The 27,189-nt window shown below is 42.4% G+C and overlaps 1 protein-coding gene across 1 annotated transcript in view; it reads left to right on the top strand.

Annotated features, from left to right (window-relative positions):
• The window catches only part of LOC306742429 (chloride channel protein 2-like), a gene marked incomplete at both ends in the record, with an annotated part of 110,743 nt that overhangs the window by 36,182 nt on the left and 47,372 nt on the right, over window positions 1-27,189 (top strand). Inside the window, 8 exons of the mRNA XM_079224811.1 lie at window positions 5,733-5,783; window positions 15,701-15,832; window positions 17,972-18,100; window positions 20,022-20,155; window positions 22,685-22,762; window positions 25,123-25,146; window positions 26,219-26,297; window positions 26,506-26,631. Of these exons, the coding sequence (XP_079080937.1) occupies window positions 5,733-5,783; window positions 15,701-15,832; window positions 17,972-18,100; window positions 20,022-20,155; window positions 22,685-22,762; window positions 25,123-25,146; window positions 26,219-26,297; window positions 26,506-26,631 (753 nt within the window). The remainder of the gene's footprint in view (window positions 1-5,732; window positions 5,784-15,700; window positions 15,833-17,971; window positions 18,101-20,021; window positions 20,156-22,684; window positions 22,763-25,122; window positions 25,147-26,218; window positions 26,298-26,505; window positions 26,632-27,189) is intronic.

The raw sequence follows: 27,189 nt of genomic DNA, 5'->3' as shown, positions 1-27,189 counted from the left end.
TTAGTAAATTATGGTCCAAAATTAAATTCATGCTCAAGAGGTAAAGGTTAACCTACAAGTACAAAGTCCCCAAACTTGTCTAAGATTACGTTTAGCCGACTGCAACTCTGATTTAAAGTGATTGTATTTGTACTTTTCTGCCTTAATATCTCAAATTGGTCAATTGACGGAAAAAAATTTGCCAATAAAAGATAGATTATATAATCTATAGTAAGCAATCTTATTGATACAAATACCACAGACGACTGAAAGTTGCTTACTAAGTTATGTGAAGTGCGTTTCTTTTCATGTTTAAAGAGTATTTTATCTGCGATGTTGCTTCTTTTCGCCCGGTCAGAACACAGCGAGTGACCGCTTGACTTCGCTGTTTGTGAAGCTCTAAAAATATCCAACTTTAAGAAGAGTCGCCAGCTATTTTCACTGGTACATACGTCGGCTCTTCAGGGGCCACTTTGATGGCAGAACGTCAGACGGGTGGTTTGCTGGGACCGGCTGGGGGTCGAGCACTAACCCGTTTAAAGAGCACACGTTCTGCTTGGGGAATTGATGAGTAAAACAAACACAGGATTATTTTTAGGTCGATGTTCAATTTTAAAAGTTAAGTTCTGCAACGTTGCGTCATTGCTTTTTTTGATCGTAGTGTGACGTTTCCAAATATTTCCAAACCGAGGGTTCAAAGCCCTTTAAAGGCTCCCAAAGGGTTATTAATGGACTTATAGAGAAAGACAAAAACACATTTCTGTGATGCAACTTTATGTTTGTGGAATTTTCTCAGAAAATAAATACATACTTTTTGACCCTTTTCAGGCCTGTAACTGTAATTTAAATGAAACCATCTGAGATATGCAATCGCTAACAACTTGTAGACATTTGGGATTCACATATTAAATATTTAACAATATGTTGAATATATCATTTTTTTAATAATGTAAACTCTTAAACTGCAAAGTAATTACGACTGTCAAATGAAAGTAGCATAAAATTGACATTGACTGTTGTATTATAGTCACTTTCCACCACCTGTCTTTCGTACATGAAATACTTTCTCGTGTCCCGTTAGTGGAAAAGTTGTATCACATAATTATCTATTTTGAATCTGGTTTCTAGAGGAAACCATTCAGTTAATCCCTTTTTTTATTTATATATATAAAAGGGTCTATAAGAATAAAGTAAAACCAAATCTGCACATGCAGGGAGCAAAACATTCTGGCCTCATGAGAAGAACTAAGATAACATAAGATAAGAAGAGATAATCCTTTATTAGTCCTGCAGCGGAGAAAAATACAGATTTACAGCAGTAAAGTGTAAAAGTGCAAAAAAAAAAACAGATCAAAACAAGTATTATCAATAAGCAATAAAAGACCAAGTGGCACAAGAAAGAACATACGGTGTTTTTGACTGTTTCTCTGGCTGTTGGCGGTTGACGCCTCCGGCAGTGAGTGTTGTTGCGTCATCTGGCCACCAGGGTGCAGCTTTGAGCTTCACAGCGAGGACCTCGAAGGGGCCGTGATCCTAGTGGTCCCCTCTTTTTATGTGTGTGTGTGTGTGTGTGTGTGTGTGTGTGTGTGTGTGTGTGTGTGTGTGTGTGTGTGTGTGCTCAGGTGTGTAATCTCCAGGCCGTCAGGGAGAATCTTCTCCTCCTGCTCACGGTGCAGCTGCTTTTTTTTATTCACTCATTTTGCCATTTCACATTCAATATACATTTTCGGCGGGGGCCGAGGTTAACTCTAATGTGGTTTCCTTTTTTATTTTTTTTACGTACCCACGAAAGTAATTTCATTTCACTTGATAATCGGAAAACAATTGAATTTTCCGTGGATGTTATTATTGTGCGTTAGAGAGAAAAAAAAAAAAAGATACTGCGTCTGATTCTGAGAGTGACCGTCTCGAATTGAACCCGACACAGTTAAAAAGGCAAGGATTACACAAGCTGTGTGTGTGTGTGTGTGTGTGTGTGTGTGTGTGTGTGTGTGTGTGTGTGTGTGTGTTCGCAGCGTAACGAATTCTGTTAAAGGAGCTCAGCCATGAGAATGGACATAAAAAATTCAGCTGACAAGAGGAACTTGTCACACACACACACACACACACACACACACACACACACACACACACACACACACACACACACACACACACACACAGGTAGAATCCCAGTGCAGCTTTATTCCTCCACAGATGTGACTCAGTGATCTGATGGGATTTGCCAAAGCAAATTTACATCAACCCGCATTTTCTCTTTTTCTCTCCCTCTTTTCATTCTTCCCCCGTTTCTTTGTTTCTCTCTGATTTCATTTTCTTTCTCTCAGTTTAGATTGAACTTGTTGTTCCTCATTACTTTGTCTAAAAAAGTACAAGATTGTGTTCTTGTTGCATCACAAAGAGAAACATTTAGATAATGCAATCTATTTTTATCCTCCATCTCTCTTTGTGTGTGTGTGTGTGTGTGTGTGTGTGTGTGTGTGTGTGTGTGTGTGTGTGTGTGTATAAACAGGCTTCCAGCTGCTGTCATTCAGTCGTTCTGCTGATGTCACAGACTAGCACATGGGCACACACACACACACACACACACACACACACACACCAGCTGAGACCATGAGGTGATGAAATATACACATCTTTTCTGTTTCAGTTCAACTGCACCGCTCTGTCATTTAATTGGCTCCAAGACACACACACACACACACACACACACACACACACACACACACACACACAGCGTTTCGCTTCAACAGGTGTGATGTCAGCAAGAGCTCAGCGTGGCACCACATGTTGCCATGGTGACCGGCAGGCGCCTAGCGACCAACAGTTGGTCGCATGCTCCCGTCTTCTTTCTTATCTTTTGCTTTCCTTGTCTCCTCTCCTCTATTTTCTACCTCTGCATCTCTCTCTCTCTCTCTCTCTCTCTCTCTCTCTCTCTCTCTCTTTTGTATTTCTCACCTGTGGCTTTAAACATTTAAAGTTTTCTAAATTATGGCTTTTGATCGAGGAGTGTGTGAGTGGACGTTATGACACACTTCACTTTCAGCGTGCACACACACACAAACGCAACGCAACGTATATGTAAGTATATACGTGTGTGTGTGTGTGTGTGTGTGTCCACGCTGACGCACAGTGTGTGGTCTTCAGACGTCATTCACATGCAGCTACCAGCCAAGTCCAGGAAATAATACAACACACTGCAACACACACACATACACGCATTGTGTGACACGTGTGTGTGTGTGTGTGTGTGTGTGTCTGTCTGAGAGAGAGGGAATTTTCACTGTAATATATCAAGTTACCAAGGAGACCTGGGCCACTGATCAATATTTGATCCAGTGCCACTCGAGCAGATTGTAGTCACACACACACACACACACACACACACACACATACACACACACACACACACACACACACACACACACACACAGGTTGTTGGCGTTCATTGATTTTGTCATCTCAACAGCAGCTTGAGCCGAGACTCCCCAGAGCAGCATTAAAATGATGACATCATATTTAAGGTGCCAGGCGGCTAAATTACGGTTCCTGTAGTTTTATCTTTTATTTTTCCTCCGGCAGCCGGAACGGAAACGTTGGCAAACTGAGACACAAGACAGAGACCGGTTGTTTAACATATTATATAGTTAGTGATGTTTTAATTTTTCATTGAGATAAAAATCAGAAGAGTCAATCTGCTTTTGAGCAATTTGGTTCCATTGTCTAAAAAGTTAAAAACATGAGTGAATTGTAATCAACTGATCTTTTTACTTTTATTTAATTTAGTTTTTTATTTACATTTAAAGGGAATTTACTAGAACATTTCTAGTTATTTTTTATTTGATAAGAAAAAATTGTATTATTTAAATAAATAACGGAGTGAGTGCTTAACCTCTAAACCAGAAACCGATGACAGTCGTGTGGTTTCTCCTCACCGGCATGTTAAGCCACGCCCACAGAGCCCAAACACCTCTTGAGTGTTAAACTCTTATAGAGAGGACTTCTCTTTCTTTTTCTGGTTATGTCGGTAATGAATGTTTAATCCTATGTGACCATATTTAAGAATTTAAACCAAGTGACTTTAAAGTCTCCACACAAAGAATAATTCATAACTTTTACCATGAAGCTGTAAAGTACCCAGAGTTGACCATGTGTGTCTGTATCGCTCCTCTTCTTTCATAATATTTAAATAATAGTTCTGATCTATTAATGCATTAATTTCCTTTCCTTTTCTTTCCTTTTCTTTCCTTTCCTTACCTCCCCTTTCCATTAATTTCTATTAATTTCCTTTCCTTTCCTTACCTTTTCTTTCCTTACCTTTCCATTAATATCTATTCATTTCTTTTCCTTTTCTTTCCTTTCCTTACATTTTCTTTCCTTACCTTTCCATTCATTTTCTTTTCTTTTCTTTCCTTTCCATTCCTTTCTATTCTTTCCCTTCCCTCCTCCTCCACTTCCACTCTCTTCCTCTTGTTTTCCAACATGTCTTCCTTCCTCGTCTCTCTCCTCTCAGATAAAACACTTCCCCCTCATCCCCTTACTCTTCTCCTCCCTTCTTTCCTCCCCCCTCCATTCTTTCCTTCCACTCAGCTCTCTTCACTTCCCTCTCCGTCTGCAATCCATCACCTCCTCCTCTTCATCCTCTTCCTCCTCCTCTCCTCCTCTCCACTGGGTATCCCTCCCTCTCCATCTATCTGAGCCTCGTGTTCTGAGTTATTACTCTCTAATCATCAGCGAACACACACACACACACACACACACACACACACACACACACACACACACACACACACACACACCTATACGGGTTTGTATCTCCAACGTTTTTGTTCTTCTCTTTTCTTCATAAAATAAAATAGCTGTATTTCTTATGGATGAATAAACGGCCGCTCTGAAACTTTTTTAAATTGATGTTCCCCGTGAGTTTTTAAACATGTCAATGTGTTTGTCAGCCGACGTGATGGATGTGAAGCCGTTTGACTGATGGCTTCAAGGCGCCGATCAATAACCTGAAAATGACTCATTTAAATGTTTGATTCCATTTCATCAATCCATCATCATCAGAGGAGAAGTTTACTGTTCGTGTCGTAACCCTGAAGAAAGTGATGAATGCCTCAAACATGTTGGCTTAAAGAACCAAAGATCTCCCTTTAGTTAAATATATAATGAAATACATATACATTTTTATCAGTAATGTGCATATAAATTACATTATTTTACTGTAGTGCAGCCTTTAAAAGACAACAAAACTATATATATACCTCCATTAACTCAACATAGGGGTGTGTCCCATAGATGTGTGTTTAATCATTCATTACTTATTATTTAACTTCTTTTATTTCCTCTTCTCCCTCCATGTGTATCTCCTCCTCCCTCTCTTTCACATATAAACAAGATGGCGATGAATAAAGTATACATCTATATATCCATCTATCTCTTTTGCCTCCTCCATCACTCTTCCTCCTCCTCCTCCTCCTCCTCTGGAGTTTGAACATGAGTTTGACATCAATCATTCACTAATAATGTTACGTAGAAAAATCAATGAAGAAAGAGAGTTTTCTTCTTTCTTTTCTTGGATTGTTTGGGGAAAATAATACATAAAAAAAACTGTGTATCCATAAATCACACACACACACACACACACACACACACACACACACACACACACACACACACACACACACACACACACACACACACACACACACACACAGGCTGTCTTAACCGTGTCATGTGGTCTATCTGTCCTCCAGGGTCAGGGTACCCGTATGCTCTGCCAGCTCCAGCCAAGGACTTTCTCTCCGGTAAAAAACAAGCAAAACTAAAATAACATCCGTATCATCCCCAGTCTGCCTCCTCAACTACCAACACACACACACACACACACACACACACACACACCCTCAACTACCAGCTGCTCCCCTCAGTCCTCACACTCCGCCGCGCTGCAGCTAATACGCCGCATTGCTATCCCATCATTAACCTGCGATAAGTGGCCAGTAACTGTGTGTGTGTGAAAATTAAAAGCAAAAAGTCTGATCCTGCAGTTTGCAAAGAGACACACACACACACACACACACACACACACACACACACACACACACACACACACACACACACACACACTTTGTGGCTTCATATTGATCAACAGTCAACATGGCAAATATGTGTGTGTGCATATTATTCCCAATCCGCTCGGTGCCAGAAGGAAAAGACTAACTCTCTTATTACGGCTCGCCCCGAGCCCTAATGGAGAGTAATAAAGAGCTGTGTGTGTGTGTGTGTGTGTGTGTGTGTGTGTGTGTGTGTGTGTGTGTGTGTGTGTGTGTGTGTGTGTGTGTGTGTGTGTGCGCGCGATAGGGGAGATGAATGGTTCTGATTAGGCAGTGCAAGCTGCGGACAAGTCTGATGATCAATGTCTCTCTTTACACACACACATACACAGATGCATGCATGTTAGTTTCTTTCATCAACTATGTGTGTGTGTGTGTGTGTGTGTGTGTGTGTGTGTGTGTGTGTGTAACTTTTAATAGTTTTTGTTCGCCTAAAGATTGATGGTGTTTTCGCTTCATTTCACCGTTTCCATATTTATGAATGCACACACAGACACACACACGCATACACACAGCTGCTAGCCTTATATGTGCAATGCATACGTGTGTGTGTGTGTGTGTGTGTGTGTGTGTGTGTGTGTGTGTGTGTGTGTGTGTGTGTTGCTGTCAGTTTTTAAAGAATTGCAAATGTATTTGCCACGGGAAATGCTCTGAAATGGGTTACGCCACGGTATGAAAGTGTAAATTGAAGTACGTGTGTGTGTGTGTGTGTGTGTGTGTGTGTGTCTGCAGAGCAATGCGGAACGGAAGTGCTGACTCGGCAACAGCAGAGATGGGTGGGTGGGTGAGGGAGGGAGGGATGGGGAAGAGAGAGAGAGAGAAACGAACGGATGCAGAGCGGAAACGGAAAGATGGTTTGAAGGATGGGAATAAAAGAAGAGGGAGAGAGGGGGAGTGGATGGCAGAGGTCTGGGGATTGGACGGGTAGAAAATCAATTGAGATGGAATGAGGGAGGCAGGAGAGAGAGAGAGACAGAGAGAGAGAGAGAAAGAGAAGCAGTGTGGAGAGTCGGCAGCAGGTCCCTTTGGATTCTGGTTCACCGGGCTTTCATCCAGGAAATGAAACGACTACCTCTCCCCTGTGTGATCGGGCTAAACACACACACACACACACACACACACACACACACACACTTGCGTTGATGGACTCTCACTGTCATCATCAGTGCCACCATCTGCCATCCTTGTGTGTGTGTGTGTGTGTGTGTCACCCTCGGCCTCGGTGTTGATGCAGAGCTCATTTTCGTTGCTCATTATTGTCGTTATCTGTGTTGTTGATATGTGTGTTTGACTGTCGCTCAGCTGAGACTCGTGAATAAAATAAAATAAAGCATCTCATCACCCGTTCAAACATTCGTCCTCCGCTCCGCTTTTCCTTTTAATGCCAAAGTAAACACACGAGTCGGCGCATAGAGGTTTGTTTTACACATGAATTATAAAAATTATGAAAACGTTCACATGTTAGAACGTGTGTGAGCTCTAAACCAGTTTGTCTTCCTACAAGTTCGGAGGAAAACTGAACATTTTATTGTTAAATATTTTAGATGAAGAGAAACTTTTGATTTATTTATCACTCCATTTTGGCCGGGTTGATTATTATTATTATTATTATTATTATTATGATTATTATTGGGCGGTAGTAACTTATATATTGGCATGAATGTTGGCAATTAATGAGAATTTGCAGTGGAGAGGTACTTAGACTTGTGTCACATTAACAAAGTTAAAAAGTTTCCAACTGTAAAAATGTATCATAGCATTTTTGTTTCTATTGTGTTTGAATAAAATAAATGAAATGAATATAATATACTGAATAAAATGAATGAAAGCATGAAAAGCGTGGCGGAATTAGCACGTTAGCTAGCCACTACTTCCGTAGAATTTAACGAGCTGAGGCGTCGTCCACACGCTCACGCGTAGCAAAGATCATCGCAAGCTTTCGACGCAATGAGTTCGAGCCAATCGCGGCTTTCGTCAAACAGAAGTGGGCGTGGCTTTATAGCCACGCCCACTCCTGTTTGACGAAAGTCGCGATTGGCTCGAAAGCGGGTTGGAAAGCAAAGTTGTTTCCGTGATGGCAAAGTTTGCAATCACGCTCCAGCTCCAGTTAACTCTAAATTCAGTCGCACTAAGACTCTGATGCTTTTCTTGTAGTTGATGCTGAGGCCAAAGTATTGATCTTTGAATGTGTGTGTGTGTGTGTGTGTGTGTGTGTGTGTGTGTGTGTGTGTGTGTGTGTGTGTGTGTGTGTGTGTGTTGGGTTTGAGATGATAAGCTGTATTGATCGAAGAGTTCATGGAAAGGTTCAGTGAAGTTGAAATCCAGTAGTGAGACATTTAACCAGGGACAGAAAAGTTCTGTTCTCCTCCGATACATATTAAGGCCCCTGGCCTTCGTTAGCCAGGAGTGTGATGGCGTCTCAGGCAGGTGGAACCAGCGGGGCGGATAAATTTAGACTCACAGTCCACTCTGAGATCTGAGGTCTGAGGTGAGGAGTTTCAGCCTCCAGCATCGGGACAAAAATACACAGAGAATGAGAATGCACACGCACACACACAACCGAAACAAGTGCATATTTCATTGGATATTGAACGCTTCAGTGTGCAACATATACTATAACTATGAGCATCGGCAGCAGACGAGTCATGAACTCAACTTAAGGAAGTAGGCGACTCCTCTGGTTGTATAGAAGTCGATGCTTCATGCGTTAAAGCTGCATTCTCTCTCCTGACCACCGGGGGGGCGACTCCTCTGGTTGTATAGAAGTCTATAGAAAATGACTCTGCATGATGTTCATTTAGTAGATTATGGTCATTTAGAGTCAAACTGACCATAAAGCAGGGTATGCTTTAGGGGCGGGGCTACCAGGTGATTGACAGGTCGCTACCCTACCTTATTTGGTCGTCAAATTGTGATCACTTCTATTCATCGTATGTAAAGGCAGAGAAGGCAGCGGCTAAAACACGGAGACTTCATAGCGGCTTTCCACTGACCAATGGGGTGACGACGCAATGACGACGCCCACTTCTCATAGACGTCGATGGGTAAAGCCCGAGCGATGCAACTTGTCTCAACAACTCCGTTTGACGCCGTTTAATCTCCGCTTTGAAATGCAGAAAAACATCCCAGTTGAGCAACATCAAACATACATGGAAGCGATTGCAGAGGGATGCAGAGGCTGCTTTTACATAACAACTCTGGTGTGTGTGTGTGTGTGTGTGTGTGTGTGTGTGTGTGTGTGTGTGTGTGTGTGTGTGTGTGTACGTGTGTCACCATTCCACCTCATTAAGCCGACATTGTTCTGCAGCCATAAGACGGCCGTCACCGCCGCCGTCGCCCGACGAGTGAAGCGGAGTGATTGAGTGCGAGGCGAGGCGCTCTGCCCGCTCGCCCGGGACCGGCGCCGGGCGCCGTACAGCTCATTTACATAAACATCACCTCCTTTTACAAGCCATTAGCATAGGCAACGCATTAACACGAAGGGAGGCAGCGGAGGCGGCGGGATGGATTAATGAATGGGGGAGGAAGGGGCGGCTGAAAGAACATTGGGGAGATGCTACAGTTAGAGGAGTGATCAGCTGTGTTCGGCGCCCGAGGAAACATTTACAGATGCTTTGTTGGTTTTATTACCCCGACGACGTCTCTTCTCCGTCTTCAGGGGGCAATTTGTCTTTTTAGATTTCCCCCCTTTCCTTCTTTTCCACTTAACTCCGTTCTCTCCTGTGCTTCATTACTTATTTTCTTCATTTTTCTCATTTCTGACTGTATATCTGCAGCTGCACGAACGGCTTGTTCCCCCAAATCAATTCCATTCAGGGGGGTCGGTTGATTCACTCAGGGCGAGTTAAACCCCACTCGGCGAGTTAAACCTGCAATTTCCCCACTGTGGGACTAATAAAAGATTATTTTATCTTACTCAGGACGAGTAAACCCCGCCCAGGGCGAGGTAAGCCCCACTCAGGACGAGTAAACCCCACTCAGGACGAGGTAAACCCCGCTCAAGGCGAGGTAAACCCCACTCAGGGCGAGGTAAACCCCATTCAAGGCACGGTAAACCCCAAGCTGGGCGAGTAAACCCCACTCAAGGCGAGTAAACCCCAAGCTGGGCGAGGTAAACCCCAAGCTGGGCGAGGTAAACCCCAAGCTGGGCGAGGTACATCCCAAGCTGGGCGAGTAAACCCCACTCAAGGCGAGTAAACCTCAAGCTGGGCGGGGTAAACCCCAAGCTGGGCGAGGTAAACCCCAAGCTGGGCGAAGTACACCCCAAGCTGGGCGAGTAAACCCCACTCAAGGCGAGTAAACCCCAAGCTGGGCGAGGTAAACCCCATTCAAGGCGAGGTAAACCCCAAGCTAGGCGAGTAAACCCCACTCAGGGCGAAGTAAACCCCACTCAAGGCGAGTAAACCCCAAGCTGGGCGAAGTAAACCCCACTCAAGGCGAGTAAACCCCAAGCTGGGCGAAGTAAACCCCACACAAGGTGAGGTAAACCCCAAGCTGGGCGAGTAAACCCCACTCGGGGCGAGGTAAACCCCACACAAGGTGAGGTAAACCCCACTCGGGGCGAGGTAAACCCCACACAAGGCTTTTCCAGTCCACTCTAACGCCCTTGTTTGTCTCGTCGGCCATTTGCAAAGCATTCAGGTGATGCTGAACCTCGAGGGAAGTCATCCTACCCGCTCACGTCCTCCACTTCTAGACGAACCTCGTGCTTCATCTTCAGACTCTGTGTCTTTACTTAAAGGTTTGGGGCCGGAGGAAATGATTGGACGGGCTCATTGCATCCTGAGAGAGACATGCCAGATTATTTTTGCTTGGATCGTTTGATTCATTGATTGTTTTCAGGATGTGATGAGAATTTCAATAAAAATATAAAAAAAATGGTTCTGAAGATCACCAACCATAGCTTTATTCGATTTTCTTTTTACATTTACAATTACTGGTAATGCTATAATTTGTTATTTAAACAGTTTATTGTGGCACACATTATCATTCATACAATATAAAGTGTTTCTTAATAATGATCACCAAATGGTTTGTAAACGATTTTTTTCAGATGTTGGTAAAAGCATCTTTATTAAGCATTACAAAGAGCAAGATATTTGCAGCACTCGGTTCACCCTCTGAACCCCAAAACCGTTTATCAGTCAGAAACTGTCAAAAAACATAACCATCAGATTTTCATCTTTCCCACGGTCCTTGAACACATTGCGTGTGACGAATGCTTTCGTCAGGAAAAAGTCACCAAAACTAAGCTCCAAGTTGTGATATTTCATCAAAAACGTTTTTTTTTCAATCTTGTCCCAAATAAACCGTTTGAAGTAACCAGATGCTGTAAAAAAAATATTCTGAGCTCCTCGGCGCAACTAGGAAGCCGTGATTGATTCGGCTGAGACCGACAGTCATGTGACCAAAAGTTAGGGAAACTTTGACTGAACTTCCTGCTGCTGGACACAGAGCAGAGAGGAGAGCCTGTAGTGCAATATATATATGTAGCATGTTTATATATGTAGCATGTTTATATATGTAGCATGCATATATATGTAGCATGCAGACACTCACTCTGCTAAACGGATAAGCGCTGTGGCTTGTTTATGATTAAATACGACTGCAGATGTAAAAACAGTAACACAACCAGCATTTCACTCACCAGACACACATAACCCTCCGTAACCCTCTGTGCGAAAGGCGTCATCAGCAAATCCACCAGCAAGTCCGTTTCTCAGGCTTCAGCACTGCTTTGCTGACATAGAGACACAGGACGAAAACATGTGATTGGATGAAACTATCCTTCAAAGCAGCGCTGCAGGCTGAAGGCAGAGCAACAGAGGAAGACAGGAGCTGTGCAATGAGAAAATAAGCTAATAGGGAGAAACAATTATAATACATGTAGTGTATTTGTGAAAAACAATTAGATTATAAAATAACTGCAACTGCTGACTATAATTTATTTTTTAAAAGCTTAAAGATATGGTGTAAAACATCTATGCACATTCATAAGGTTGATACTTAATTTGTTGATAATTGACTTCTGGCCCATCTTCTATCATATTAAAAGACATTTATGTATTGATTTAATGATACATATTATCATTGAGACATAGAATGACCTTTATCGGGATAGAGGATTTGACTAAAACGTATTCTGTACTATACGTACAGTATCTATGTACTATATGTACAGTACCTAATGTACATTACTGTATCCCGCCTCCCTCTATCTTTCAAAGTTCCTGTGTAAAGAGCAGAAGAGCTATATGGCCATATTTGCCTGTTAACTGTCTTAATGCTAATCTAATTAAGTTGGAGGTTTCAAACACAGCCAGGCATTTCTAATTGAATCCCTCTCGTCCGCATGAATCTACATAATACATGTGGGAGCACATGCACAACGGGAAAAAGGGGCTCGGCCTGATTGGCACGACTGACTGTGCAAAATTGGTGCATTAATGGTAATAAAAAAAAGAGAGTCTCTTTTACCCTTTTACACTCTCACATCGCTGTCACCTCGCATCACAAATGAGGGGGAGATATTTGAATAATTGGGTTTAATGTGGGAGCGGTTGCAGGAAATCTGATTTTCCTCCAAAGTGTGTGTGTGTGTGTCTGTGTGTGTCTGTGTGTTCCTTCTGCCCTTGTTTGCAGCATAATCACACTAAAGTTGAACCGATGTGCTTCTTTTTTTTTGTCTTTGTTCTTTTATTAGAAACAACTTTTTGGTCCTTTAGTTTCTTCTCCTTCTGAAATGAGATATGGTTCAGTTTGAGACCCTTTTTTTATGTCAAAATGTCTTCCGTGAACAAGGTCCTCTCTGGTTCGAGAGTGTGTAGAGATTGAGCTCTGCAGGTGTCAGGAGTAGTGTATATGGTGCGGTTGTGAAGCTAGCTTTGGCTGCTATCAGTTAGCGCTCTGCAGGATACCAACACCAGTTTGGTCCTGCTCTGTTTTAACATTATGTCTGAGGAAAAAAATACCTAGAAGTTCGTTCAGCGACACTTTTGTGTTTCCCGAATCCTAAAAGAAAAAAACATTAGAATATTAGCACACTATTTTGTTTGAAAATTCCTAATATTTGAAAGAAAAACATCAATTTATACCTGATTTTACTTCACGTACAATTCTAGTCAGAGATATTTAGTTTACGTGTACCGTCTTTGTTTCGGTTAGGAAACAGAAGTTGACTTAACATTAACAGTGTAAATCTTTCAGGATTGCATTCCTAAAAAACACCTCGACCTTATAAACGTGCAATACTTAATTTACTGGAATGACCCTCATTTAAAAAAATGTCTTACCGGAATTGAATATCTGATTTCAGTACAAAAAACTGTAATAAATCATATTGTCCAAACCAAAATAAACACAAGAACTCACGAGCGTAAGAGGCATCCTTTGGCACTGACATTTTTTTTTACTGTAGTTCCTCAAACGGCCACTTGAGGCCAGCTGCAGAAGCGAGTCAATCCCCATAGACCTAAATGTTAAAATACCCGACTTTAGAGTAAAAATAAACACGTGTACAGCCTGGAAGAAGGGAGGGGGAGGGGCTTTTATACAACTCATCTGTTTAAATTATATTAAGGGTTAAAGTTTGGCATACTTAAGGAAAGTTACTTTTGAGTGACAGGTGGGTGCTGCGCCGGCCGGACACGCCCACTTTGAGCTTCACAGCAGCTTGTCGGGAACAATGAACAGTTTCTCAATGCCAACCTGAGTTTGTCTCAGCAGGGATGTGGGCAACGTGTCTCGAAGAGAGAGCCGGGCAATCGACACCGGAAAGAATGTTGAGAGAGAGAGAGAGAGAGAGCCTGAGAGGGGGAAGATGAGAGGTAAAGTCAGGGGATGAATGTGATTAGTGGAAAGCAGCAGCATAAGAAGAAGGAGGAGAAGGAGAGGAAGAAGGGAGCGAGGGGTGATTGGATCAGGGAGAGAGGGATGAAGGGAGAGCGGTGAGTCAGAAGGCCAATGAGAGTGATTGAGAATGAGCATGCTGCTTATTGCAATGCCATGAGGAATACACTCAGTGTGTGTGTGTGTGTGTGTGTGTGTGTGTGTGTGTGTGTGTGTGTGTGTGTGTGTGTGTGTGTGTGTGTGTGTGCGCTGAAAATGCTATTAAGAACCAACTAAATGACATCTCCAAAAAGAATACACACACACCCACTCCATGTTTAGAAGCACAACAACAAGTCCTGTCTGGACACACACACACACACACACACACACACACACACACACACACCCGCACACACATACACATGTGTATATTTAGAGTGTGTGTGTGTGTGTGTTAGGCAGCTCCTGGAGGTGTTGATTGGGGGAATGTGTGCAACAGCAAGTGTGTATCTGCATCTCCCCTGTCAGTCAAACAGAGGTGTTAGTCCCGCCTCCACAGTGAACATGTATTTTCTTCTTCTGTGGTTCGTAGAGATGTTTTTGTTTTTCTTCCTCTTATCTGTGAGCTCTCATCAGTTTCTGGCCAGCGGCGTACAGTCGGCATGTAGATATAATAATAATAATAATAATAATAATAATAACGTTATTTATACAGCACCTTTTAAAAACAAAGTTTAAAAAGTGCTCTAAAGAGAAGCAATGGAAATGGAAGAGAGGCATTATGATTTATAATATGTACGTTTACGTTCTAATGAGTCACCATCAATCTCGTGTTTGTGTTTGTGTTTAAACTGTTGTCGAGTTTCCTGTGCGCTCGCAGGTGAGTAAAGCAGAGCCGACCGTGCTTCACGCATTGGTGTGTGTGTGTGTGTGTGTGTGTGTGTGTGTGTGTGTGTGTGTGGCTTTGTAGTGCCTCCATTTTGCAGTGACTTTAATGCACCGTGTGTTTAATATCCATCCGTGGGTCCGCGTGGCCTCTTGCACCGTAACATCTTGTGGGTTAACAAAGTGCTGAGTCATAACTTCTGCTGGGCGTAGAAGTAAAAGTAACACTTTTCTTTTTTCAGCATTTGGCTTCACAAAAGTAGCTGGCTTTCCATCCCGGCTTATCATTTATTTATGATTAATTTATGTCTTTAATAACGCCGTCCCAATTATTCTGAGTAAGTCACAATCTACTGTAGAAAATGGTCCCAATGCAAACTTCTTCTTGGCTATACAGCTAGTTTGTTGTTGTTGTAATTTTGGTGAATTGCCCCTTTTAAATACAGCTGCCTCCATTAAAACAACAGCCTTTCCCAAAAGAAAAATGTCTATTTGTGAGCATAGTTCCCTGTAATAATATATAATAATAAAACTTTGAAAAAATGGAATCAAATGAGCTTTTTCTCTATTTTGCAGATAAAGTCAAAGTATCATTAAGAAATTACAGATAAATAAAGTTTTTTTTGTTGTTGCATTGACTCTCATACGAGCATCATCAAAACAAAGTAAAAGCATATTCAGGATTGTTCAGCAGCAACATGTTTAGTTGCTCAGCATCTCAAAAGCTGTTGGATGGAAACACAGCAACTGTTGTTGGACAATGTTGCCGACACCGGCTCGTCTAAAGCTGTTCCTCACCTCGGGGAGAGGTTCCTGGGTGATGTAGTTGCATTGTGGTTGTGTATTTGTGTGGTGTTGTGCTCCCCTAACGTGTGGCGTCGTGTTCCCTGCAGTCTGCACGGTTCGCTGTCAGAAGTTCCTGATCTCGCGGGTCGGGGAGGACTGGATCTTCCTCATCCTGCTGGGACTCCTCATGGCCCTGGTCAGCTGGGTGGTGGACTTCTGCATCGCCATCTGTCTACAAGGTGAGGAGGGAGGGAAGGAGGGAGGGATTTAGTACCTACGTCTGGGTCGTTTCAGAAGAGGAGGATGAATTGTTAGACAAAAGGAGGGGAAGGAGTTATTTATGAGAGATGATTCATGGACCAGACGGGGAGAGGAAGGGATTAAAGGTTAGAGAATAGAAAGGTGAGAAAAATGCAAAGGTCAACTCTAGAGATGTCACGATAGCAGATAACAAACAAGACCAGGGAATATATTCTGACTGACCACCAGGGGGCGACTCCTCTGGTTGTATAGAAGTCTATGCTTCATGTGTTAAAGCTGCATTCTCTCTCCTGACCACCAGGGGGCGACTCCTCTGGTTGTATAGAAGTCTATGCTTCATGTGTTAAAGCTGAATTCTCTCTCCTGACCACCAGGGGGCGACTCCTCTGGTTGTATAGAAGTATATGCTTCATGTGTTAAAGCTGCATTCTCTCTCCTGACCACCAGGGGGCGACTCCTCTGGTTGTATAGAAGTCTATGCTTCATGTGTTGAAGCTGCATTCTCTCTCCTGACCACCAGGGGGCGACTATTCTGGTTGTATAGAAGTCTATGCTTCATGTGTTAAAGCTGCAATCTCTACTGACCACCAGGGGGCGACTCCTCTGGTTGTATAGAAGTATATGCTTCATGTGTTAAAGCTGCATTCTCTACTGACCACCAGGGGCGACTCATCTGGTTGTATAGAAGTCTATGCTTCATGTGTTCAAGCTGCATTCTCTACTGACCACCAGGGGGCGACTTCTCTGGTTGTATAGAAGTATATGCTTCATGTGTTAAAGCTGCATTCTCTCTACTGACCACCAGGGGGCAACTCATCTGGTTGTATAGAAGTCTATGCTTCATGTGTTAAAGCTGCATTCTCTACTGACCACCAGGGGGCGACTTCTCTGGTTGTATAGAAGTATATGCTTCATGTGTTAAAGCTGCATTCTCTACTGACCACCAGGGGCGACTTCTCTGGTTGTATAGAAGTCTATGCTTCATGTGTTAAAGCTGCATTCTCTCTTCTGACCACCAGGGGCGATTCCTATGGTTGTATAGAAGTCTAAAAAAATATTGTAGTCTCTCTTCTGCAAATATAAAACCAGGAAGGGATAATTAAGACACAAAATATATCGGCTTACTCATACAAATGACAATTTACCTCTCATATACTCACTCACAACGTACAGCTTATACAACACATGCGTTCTTTGCGTTAGCCGCACGGTGTATATTTGTGTATATTTGTGTATATTTGTGTAACAAACTCTTTAAATCTCCTCGTGGGTCGGGGAGCCGTCGGTTCTGAATGCGTCAGCTGCTCTGGCCCACTTAGACGTTATAGCATCGAGTTTAGTGTAAATCTGTCAAAGCCTGTCAGTAGAATTTAAGAGCGCTGCGGTTCCCTCAGACCTGTTTCATTTAGACATCCTCCATTTCCTTATTTATTTCCGTGTGCTCCGTAAGTTAAACTCCGGAGACCTCCGTATAATATTTCAATTCAAGGGGACGTTCCCCGAATGCTGTCGGCCCAACAGGAGCTCATAAAGAGAGAGAGGACGGGGCCGTCGGGACGCTCATTCAGAATTAATGCGGACGTTTTCTATGTGTCGCCGGGGGTGACCGAAATAAGTAGTTAAGAGGAAGTGGAGACGACTGGAAGAGGAAGTGAGGGACAAAGGAAGGAAAACGGGACTGAAGACAGAAAGAAGCAGTCGAGGTGCATCATGGGAGGACAGGAGGGCGTCTTATGGCATCAATCATCTACCTGGGAGGTGGATGCAGGTGTGTGTGTGTGTGCGTGTGCGTGTGTGTGTGTGTGTGTGTGTGTGTGTGTGTGTGTGTGTGTGTGTGTGGTCTCAAGGAGAGCCAACTTTGTCTTGTCAGTTCCAGTTATGGTGTACAGTTATTTTAATTGGATACAGACATGACTAACCACCTGTACTGAGAAGAGACACACACACACACACACACACACACACACACTTCTCTTCCTTCCTGCATCCACCTCGCAGGTAGATGACTTTAAGCGGTTTATATGACGGCTCCCCTGGATGTACATTTAGCCCTACGTGTGTGTGTTTCTCACTGTGTGTGTGTGTGTGTGTGTGTGTGTGTGTGTGTGTGTCCACAGCACAGAAGTGGATGTACGGGGGTCTGGACAGTAACGTCTTCCTGCAGTACCTGGCCTGGGTCACCTACCCCGTCGTCCTCATCACCTTCTCTGCCGGCTTCACACAGATTCTCGCCCCTCAAGCTGTTGGTACGACAACACACACACACACACACACACACACACACACACACACACATAGAGAGAGCACGTAGATAGATACCAGAGACGCTTAAAAAGAGGCAACATAATCACATTAAACTACATAAGCTACCTAAATTATGGAAAAAGTTTAAAATATAACTAAGACGCTTTCATATTTACTGTACAGAATTCAGATTTACATCCGTAAAATGGACTTCAATAAATACATAAAGTTCCTGTATGAGCTGTGTGTAGCCGAGTATCCCACCGCCTCCAGGCGACGCATAAGAATACAAATGTCTGTGTGTGAATACAATACAAATTGAAAAGGACACCCGTTATAATGTCGAATGCATTTTTACGGGCAATAAAAAAAGGAAAACACATATTGTTTATTGAGTTATTACATCCTGAGACACAGCAGGTTTATTTTACGGAGCGCATTTTCAGCTACAAGCGCTTTACATGAGACAGAGTGCAAATGAAACGCGCTCAGGGAAATGCAAGTTAAAGACAAGTCGTTGGAGAAGAACGAGAATAGGAAATAAAAACACGCTGAAAATAGAATTAGACTCCTGCGACGTAGAATAAATCAGAGCCCTGCAGGAAGTGGTTTAATAAAACAGTGTGAGGAGTGACCCGTTCCTCAAAACTCAAAATTAGGACTCCAAAGATTACATCTACCTCCTCCAACCTTCCTCAGTTTTTAGTCCTTCATCCTCTCCAGGACGTGAGATGAATCCCTGATAGCTTTCCTAATAGCTTCTGCCACCCTCTTACTGTGAATCCTCCAGGTGTTTTGCATCCCTTTTAAAAGTACCGCTGAGGTTGGTCTGAATTCAGGTGAAGTCTTTCCTGTCGCTCTCACTAACGGAGGCTAAGGAGACGGCCGTGCTCCGGAGAATCTGAGGCATCTTCTGCGGTTAGTGAGATGCAGCTCGCTGTCTCTTTCAAGCTGCGCCTCACTACACGTCTGTTTTACACCGTGCTGTGGGAGGAACGTTTAAAGTATATATATATATATATATATATATATATATATATATATATATATATATATATATATATATATATATATATATAGTATATTCATACTAATAAGACTAGTAAAACTGAACTCGTAGAGGCAGCAGTAGAAGACTTTGCTTCTTGCAGTGACATGATACATTAAAAACATAACAAAGCATCCCAAAAAATACAACAGATGCATATGAAATTCTGGGACTTGGAAGCTGACATTCTGGTTGCAGAGCTTTACCATCTGCAGAAGTGTTTTACTAAGTAGAATGACATTAACATTTGGCAAGTAATTATTATCTGTCAGTGGCATTTCAATTAGGAAATGATATTCTTGCAGGGGAAGGTCTCTAGAATTAAAAGTGCGTATAGTTGCAAAAAAAAAAATCCCATTTCCAAAGTGAATTAATTATACAGAGAGAGTTTTTAATTTAGTCCAAAAAGCCGTGGCAGACACATTTTAATTAATCCAGTACTTTCATTTGCAGTGACATTTCATAGTTATTTTAAATTAGCACGCAAATCTATTTATTTTTTCAACCAGATGAGGTTTATCTTAAAGTAATAGTTGGACATCTTGCTCAAATATGTTCAATGCTTAGTCACTTTGGATGAGGAGAGGAACAATATTCCTTTGAATGTGAAGCTGCAGCTAGCAAGCTTAGCTTTGCATAAAGACCAGAAACCCCTTTCTTTTTCTTCGGGTTCGGACAGGGTTGCTCCTCCCCTTCCTGTACTCTGAGGCGTTGTCTTTGCTCTTGGTAGAAAGACTTGCACTGAAGCGCGTCTCACCTCTTTAGGACTGAGATTGCTTATTTGTGTGTCTTTTCTTGTGTACAGGATGAATCTGTGTGTGTCAAATGTAATGGATGACTGGTCAGCTGTAAGCGCCCGCTGTGCTCCTCTGCAGGTTCAGGGATTCCAGAGATGAAGACCATCCTGAGAGGAGTTGTGCTGAAGGAATACCTCACATTCAAAACCTTCGTGGCCAAAGTCATCGGCCTCACCTGCGCTCTGGGCAGTGGCATGCCCCTGGGCAAGGAGGTAACACACACACACACACACACACACACACACACACACACACACACACACACACACACACAGGTCAGCTTTACCTACGCTACGGGGTCCGACATGACTTATTGTATGCGATGCACTCGTCACACAATATATAGCGATATTTTTGCGATATTTTGCTACATGATATATTGTGATATATTGCGCTATGAAATATCCCGATATATTGTGTTGTATTGCAATATGATATATTGCAATATATTGCAATGTATTGCGCTGCGAAATATTACGCTACGATATATTGCGCTACGATATATCGTGATATATTGCGCTATAAAATATCACGATATATTGCGTTGTATTGCAATATGATATATTGCGATATATTGCACTACGATAAATTGCGCTGCGAAATATTGCGCTGCGATATATTGCGCTACGATATATAGTGATATATTGGGCTATGAAATATCCCGATAAATATTGCGTTGTATTGCAATATGATATATCACAATATATTGCGCTACGATATATCGTGATATATTGCGCTATGAAATATCACGATATATTGCGTTGTATTGCAATATGATATATTCCGATATATTGCTCTGCGAAATATAGCGCTACGATATATTGCGCTACGATATATTGCGCTACGATATATTGCGCTACGATATATTGCACTACGATATATTGCATATTATTGCTATACCATATATTGCTATATATCCTGATACGATGTATCACACTATATTGCGATACAATATATATTGCACTATATTGCGATGCAATTTATTCTCTTAAAATGTAAAAATAGAACTTGCCATGTGCCACTTGCATAGTCTAATACGTACATCACATATTGATAACTCAGCAGACAAATTGTATCAAAACTATTTCAAAAGGTATTTACATTGCACATAGAATGAGAATGCAATATTCACGTTATGTTCTGTCACTGAACACTTATTTTCTAAAATACACTTACCACAACGTTGTTTGAAAACCAGAAACAACCAGAATGGGAAGATGCTGGAACACGATGTGACAAACACAAACACACACACACACACACACACACACACACACACACACACACACACAGAACAAGCTGACAACGTTGTCAATCAATATGACTCATATGACAAGAGACTAAATTCAAGCTGCTCAAACGTTTGAGGAGAAAATGAATGTGAAATGACTCATACATGCTTTCATGTTTCTGTGTGTGTTTCTGTGTGTGTGTGTGTGTGTGTGTGTGTGTGTGTGTGTGTGTGTGTGTGTGTGTGTGTGTGTGTGTGTGTGTGTTGGCTGCTGACACACACCAACGTTGGCATTACAGAACCAGCTCACGATGGCTGACATAAATGTTGGACCTCGCCTCTTTTTGCTGGCAGTGCCAACGAAACTCAAACGCTGACCCACACTCAACAGTTGTGTTGTTTGCCGACACATTTTCAGTGATTCACAGCATTAAAAACAGAAAATGCCTGTGATGTAAATACAGAATCCAGACTGGCACCAAGCTGCCCTTGCACGCCCGTGTGGGTCAAAGTGAGCAGGTCGCAACACAAACATCCTTTTCTCCACGTTCATGTTGACCCAAAGGCAGTTCACCTGCGTCTCTCACCTCCGCTACGCTGACGACACACAGCTGTGTGTTTCAGTTAACAGGTAGTCAAGGGCGAGACGGAATAACAAAACCTGGTTGTGAGAGTCGTGCGGATTGGACTCTCTCGTCCTGGTCTAAACCGAAAGAGACTGACTGAGAATACACTGTGTGTGTGTGTGTGTGTGTGTGTGTGTGTGTGTGTGTGTGTGTGTGTGTGTGTGTGTGTGTGTGTGTGTGTGTGTGTGTGTGTGTGTGTGTGGATATTTTCCTCTCAGTATGTCTTCGGGCTCGTCACACAATATATAGCGATATTTTTGCGATATTTTGCTACATGGTATATTGTGATATATTGCGCTATGAAATATCCCGATATATTGCGTTGTATTGCAATATGATATATTGCGATAAATTGCGCTACGATATATTGCACTACGATATATTGCGCTACGATATATCGTGATATATTGCGCTATGATATATCGTGATATATTGCGCTATGATATATCGTGATATATTGTGCTATGATATATCGTGATATATTGCGCTATGATATATCGTGATATATTGTGTTTTCATGTATAATCTACTGCAAATCACATTCTCAGTGTTTTTTCTTTCCTTCTTTTTTCGTAAAACAACATTTCCAGGTAAGTATGGCATCCCCCAAAAGACTGTGTAGCCCGAAGACATACTGAGAGAAAAATATCCACACACACACACACACACACACACACACACACACACACACACACACACACACACACACACACATACACACTCACTCAGGCCCTTTCTCTCCCAGACTTCCTCCCCAGAATCGTAATGTTCACTGCGAGTGTTCGCTGCTCTCTTGTGACACCAAACTAACGGGAGAGTTTTGAGTTTTAACTGAAGCCGAACTTCTCAACGCGTGAACCTGTCTTTCCTCCTCTCCTCGTCAGGGTCCGTTCGTGCACATCGCCAGCTTGTGTGCCGCTCTGCTCAGCAAGTTCATGTCTCTGTTTGGAGGAATCTACGAGGTAAGCGTTGTTCTTTTTGAATTTATTCTCATTTTAACGTCAACGTCCTTCCTTTCTCCATCTGTGTTTACAAAACCACACTAAACATTTCCCCTCTTATACTCTGTGCTCTCCATAAATAAGAAGCCGCTTCTAAACCATAAACCATCCATCTCGACTCGTCTCAAAGTATTATAAAGAGTATGATTAAAGTGTCGAGTGAAGTGAAGCACAAGGCTGTGTGACTGTCAGCGCTCGGCTTTCATAAAGGGAACTGGAGTAGTGTCAGCACTGTAGGATGAGTGCAATCCTTTTACAGACGCTTTTTTAATACAATAACTAAAATAAATATATATTTCTACACTTAAAGTATCTGTTATACCTTTACTTGTTTTTCTTCGTCGACAAACGCAACATGTTTTGTCATCAGTGTGGATCGTGTGAGCCGGCTACTAAAACTTTGGCCTTTTTGGGGGTTTTCAAGTTTTTTTTACTCGCTTTTTATTTAGTTTTCAACAACATAACGTGTATTTTCAGACGGTCACATTCTTTGTCAATGTTCCGGTTGTATGTCTTGGTACACATTATATTCAGGTACAACACACAGAAAAAAACTCCAAGAAAAAAGAGAAAAACAAAAGAGTGGAAATAAGGGTAGTAACAATGAATAGATTGCATACATGAATAATTAAATACAAATAAAATAAATCATTTAAATAGGATGAAGAGCTAATAATTGTCCCCTCCTGAGTGTAGTACTGTGTGTGTATAGAGAGAGTTGAATGAATGAATATACTTTATTAATCCCCAAGGGGAAATTTAGTGTCGACGTAGCAGCAATTTACAGAAAAAAAAAGATATAAAAAGAAGAGCAGTTCAAGCAGGTGAACCTCTGATGAGCGCGAGTCCTTTTAGCTCTGCTTTTGGTCTCCACCGACTGCGCTCATCGCTCAATGAGGACGTATACGTATCTGGGTGTCTGTCCGTGGTTTGGTGCCGACCGGGTCGTGCTCACTGAAGCTAGCTGCAGACGGAGAGCGAAGGACAGAAGTTTGCCGCTTTAATTCGGCTCGAGTGCACCTTTGCATCAATTCCTGGATCATCAAAAATGTATCTTCCACCGAGTGTTTGAAGGAGAGGGAGAAAGACCTGGAAGTGAGAGATGATGACAGCGGCAGAAAGAAGAACAGAGAGAATAACTGAGAATGAGGAGAACGGTTCGGGGCTGCAGCCTTTCACTTGTTTCTCGGGAGCATAAGACATGAGCTTCAACACAAGGCTTCTGTTTTTACTTCCATTTGTTCAGCTGCAACGTTTAACCTTAGCTGTGCACAGATTCATTTTATTTATATATATATATATATATCATAACCTGTTGGAATGAGCACATTTAAAGCTTTCTAAACCAGCAGTTTGTCTATTAAAATACCAAAGAGCAGAATGTGTAACCATGTGTTCTCTGCTGCAGATTAATGGAAGCTGTCAAAATATCAGTCGCTCAAAGAAACCAAAAGTAGCTTCTCTTTTTAATAGAGTTCGAAAAAAAAAGTCTTGTTATCTCATTCATTTTGAATGATCACCTGTCACCTAATGGGGAAATTGTCTTCATGAGCCGGCATGCACAGAACACTGCATCCTGCCTCGTGCATGAAGCGTAATAAAAACACATATTCTATGAAGGCATGAGACGTATATCAAGGCTTAGGAGACACATTGTCACAAAATGCACCGCAAACAAAACTAATAGCGACGCAAAAAAAGCGGTCTAGATGTCCACGCAGCCTCGTGATGGGAGCTCCTTTAAAGTCGCTTTATTTGAGACAATGTGAGACGCCGCGGACTCATTATTTTTAATTGGAGAGAATGTGGAGAAAGTTTTATTTTCTGCGATAATCCACCAGCTTCCTGTCAGTCAGACATCCGTCTCCGCCATTTTCTTTCACCGCCACTCTTTATCTTCTGCAATCATCATCATCATCATCCTCATCATCACGATCCACACTGCCCCCCTCTACAGTGTCGTGCTGCATTTTATTGCATATTAATGCTGAGTGTTGAAAGAGTCCCTCTGCAGCCGCTTCTCGTGCTCTCCAGAGTTTGAAGTGCGCTATGCTAACGCGTCCCGTGGGCTGGAAACATCAAACGGCCTTTTGTTTCAGCGGCCGCGCTTTCAAAGGCTCGTTGAAGTTAAAAATGTAAAACAAGAGGGACGAGCACTCCAACACACGTGGAGAACGCCGTTGATTTTAGCTCAATTGTTGGTGCCAAAACACTTTGAGATTTTGATGGAACACGATGACATCAGATGGACATAGGTTCTCTCTCTCATGGCAGCTCTGTAGTAGCTTAACGCCGTCTCTTCACTCCCATGCTTCCGGAAGGAGCCCAGTCTTGTAGGTATCAAGGTAATTCAAATCGCTCGTTTCCCAGCATGCACCACGGTGTCGATGTCCAATCTTATTCTGGGATCCATTCGTCCAGTTTCCATCCCTTTTTTAAGATACACATTCCACCGATGACTCAGTCGGTCTCTTTTGGAACCTCTGAGATCTCCACTGGGATTTAGAACCGATTCTAAAGAAGTTTTTCTTCTTTTTTTCAAGACCTGTAGTTTTGCTCCTGATTTCTGGCATCAGAGCTTCCAGCTTATTGTAATCCGTCTCCCCTGTTTTCCTCTGGGTGGTATTGTAATGAACGAAGCGTGAAGCTTCTGTACATGAACCAGCGATCGCCGTCATGGAGACGTTAAACAAAAGGGATTCAAACTTGGAAGAAGTGGAAATATTCCAGATTACTGTCATTTAAAAAAGATAATTCATGCTGGATGAACGTGTTTTGCAGTGTGAGCTGTATGTCAATGGACCGCCTCTTTATATTAATGTGCGACTGTGTGTGTGTGTGTGTGTGTGTGTGTGTGTGTAAGCTGCAGTGCTGCATGCTTATCAAGAGCTCCACATTGTAAGTTAAGACCAGGATAAGCCAGTGAGTGTACAGTCAGAGGGAACACACACACACACACGCACACACACACACACACACACACACGTGCACACACTCAACTCTCTTTATCACTGCCTTGCTGCTTAAAAGAAGCCAGTCTCATAGGAATGAAGGTCAGTAAGATCAGGCATATGGAACATAAAGTACACCCATACATCTGTAGACTTCACCCTGTGAATACACTATAAATATAACAAACTATAACAGCTAGAAGAGAGAATATAAACATAGGATAACATGCTATATATATATATATATATATATATATATATATATATATATATATATATATATATATATATATATAGATGTACTACTGAAACTATAAAACTGAGAGTTCTCTGCCGGTGTTGTGGAAGGTTTTTAATTTTGAGTGGCTCAAACTGAAATGTAACTGTTTTTGTGTGTGTGTGTGTGTGTGTGTGTGTGTGTGTGTGTGTGTGTGTGTGTGTGTGTGTGTGTGTGTGTGTGTTTCAGAATGAGTCGAGGAACATCGAGATGCTGGCGGCGGCCTGCGCTGTGGGAGTGGGCTGCTGCTTTGCTGCCCCCATAGGAGGTGAGCCTGGATGGTTTTCTTTTATAAACGGGTGAAAACAAATGTTGGCAGGTGAATTATTTGGAGACTTTTTTTGTGTTTACGTTTGCTGTAATACTCCTATTGGCCACAAGAGGCTGATTAAAAAAAAAATGATGACATGATGATATGAATTAACTTGCTCACGGTACATGTATTGTGTGTCAACCAATGTGTTTGTGTGTCCCAGGTGTGTTGTTCAGTATCGAGGTAACGTCCACGTTCTTCGCGGTGAGAAACTATTGGAGAGGATTCTTTGCTGCGACCTTCAGTGCCTTCATCTTCAGAGTGCTGGCCGTGTGGAACAGAGACGAAGGTACAGCAGGAATACTGCGTCAAGATTTAAAATACCTTTTACAAGTCACAACATCAAAGGTCTGTCGAACTGCCCAGATGTGGGGTTACTTCCATGGATGAAGCTCACACATCTTAATGAAGGAAATACATCTGTCTCTTGTATAGAAGTCTATGCTTCATGTGTTAAAGCTGCATTCTCTCTCCTGACCACCAGGGGGCAACTCCTCTGGTTGTATAGAAGTATATGCTTCATGCGTTAAAGCTGCATTCTCTCTCCTGACCACCAGGGGGTGACTCCTCTGGTTGTATAGAAGTATATGCTTCATGTGTTAAAGCTGCATTCTCTCTCCTGACCACCAGGGGGCGACTCCTCTGGTTGTATAGAAGTATATGCTTTGTGTGTTAAAGCTGCATTCTCTTTCCTGACCACCAGGGGGTGACTCCTCTGGTTGTATTGACGTCTATGCTTCATGTGTTAAAGCTGCATTCTCTCTCCTGACCACCAGGGGGCGACTCCTCTGGTTGTATAGAAGTATTTGCTCCATGTGTTAAAGCTGCATTCTCTCTCCTGACCACC

This window comes from Taurulus bubalis, assembly GCF_910589615.1.
Source record: "Taurulus bubalis genome assembly, chromosome: 10".
Taxonomy (NCBI): domain Eukaryota; kingdom Metazoa; phylum Chordata; class Actinopteri; order Perciformes; family Cottidae; genus Taurulus; species Taurulus bubalis.
This window is presented reverse-complemented; position numbering and strand designations above follow the sequence as displayed.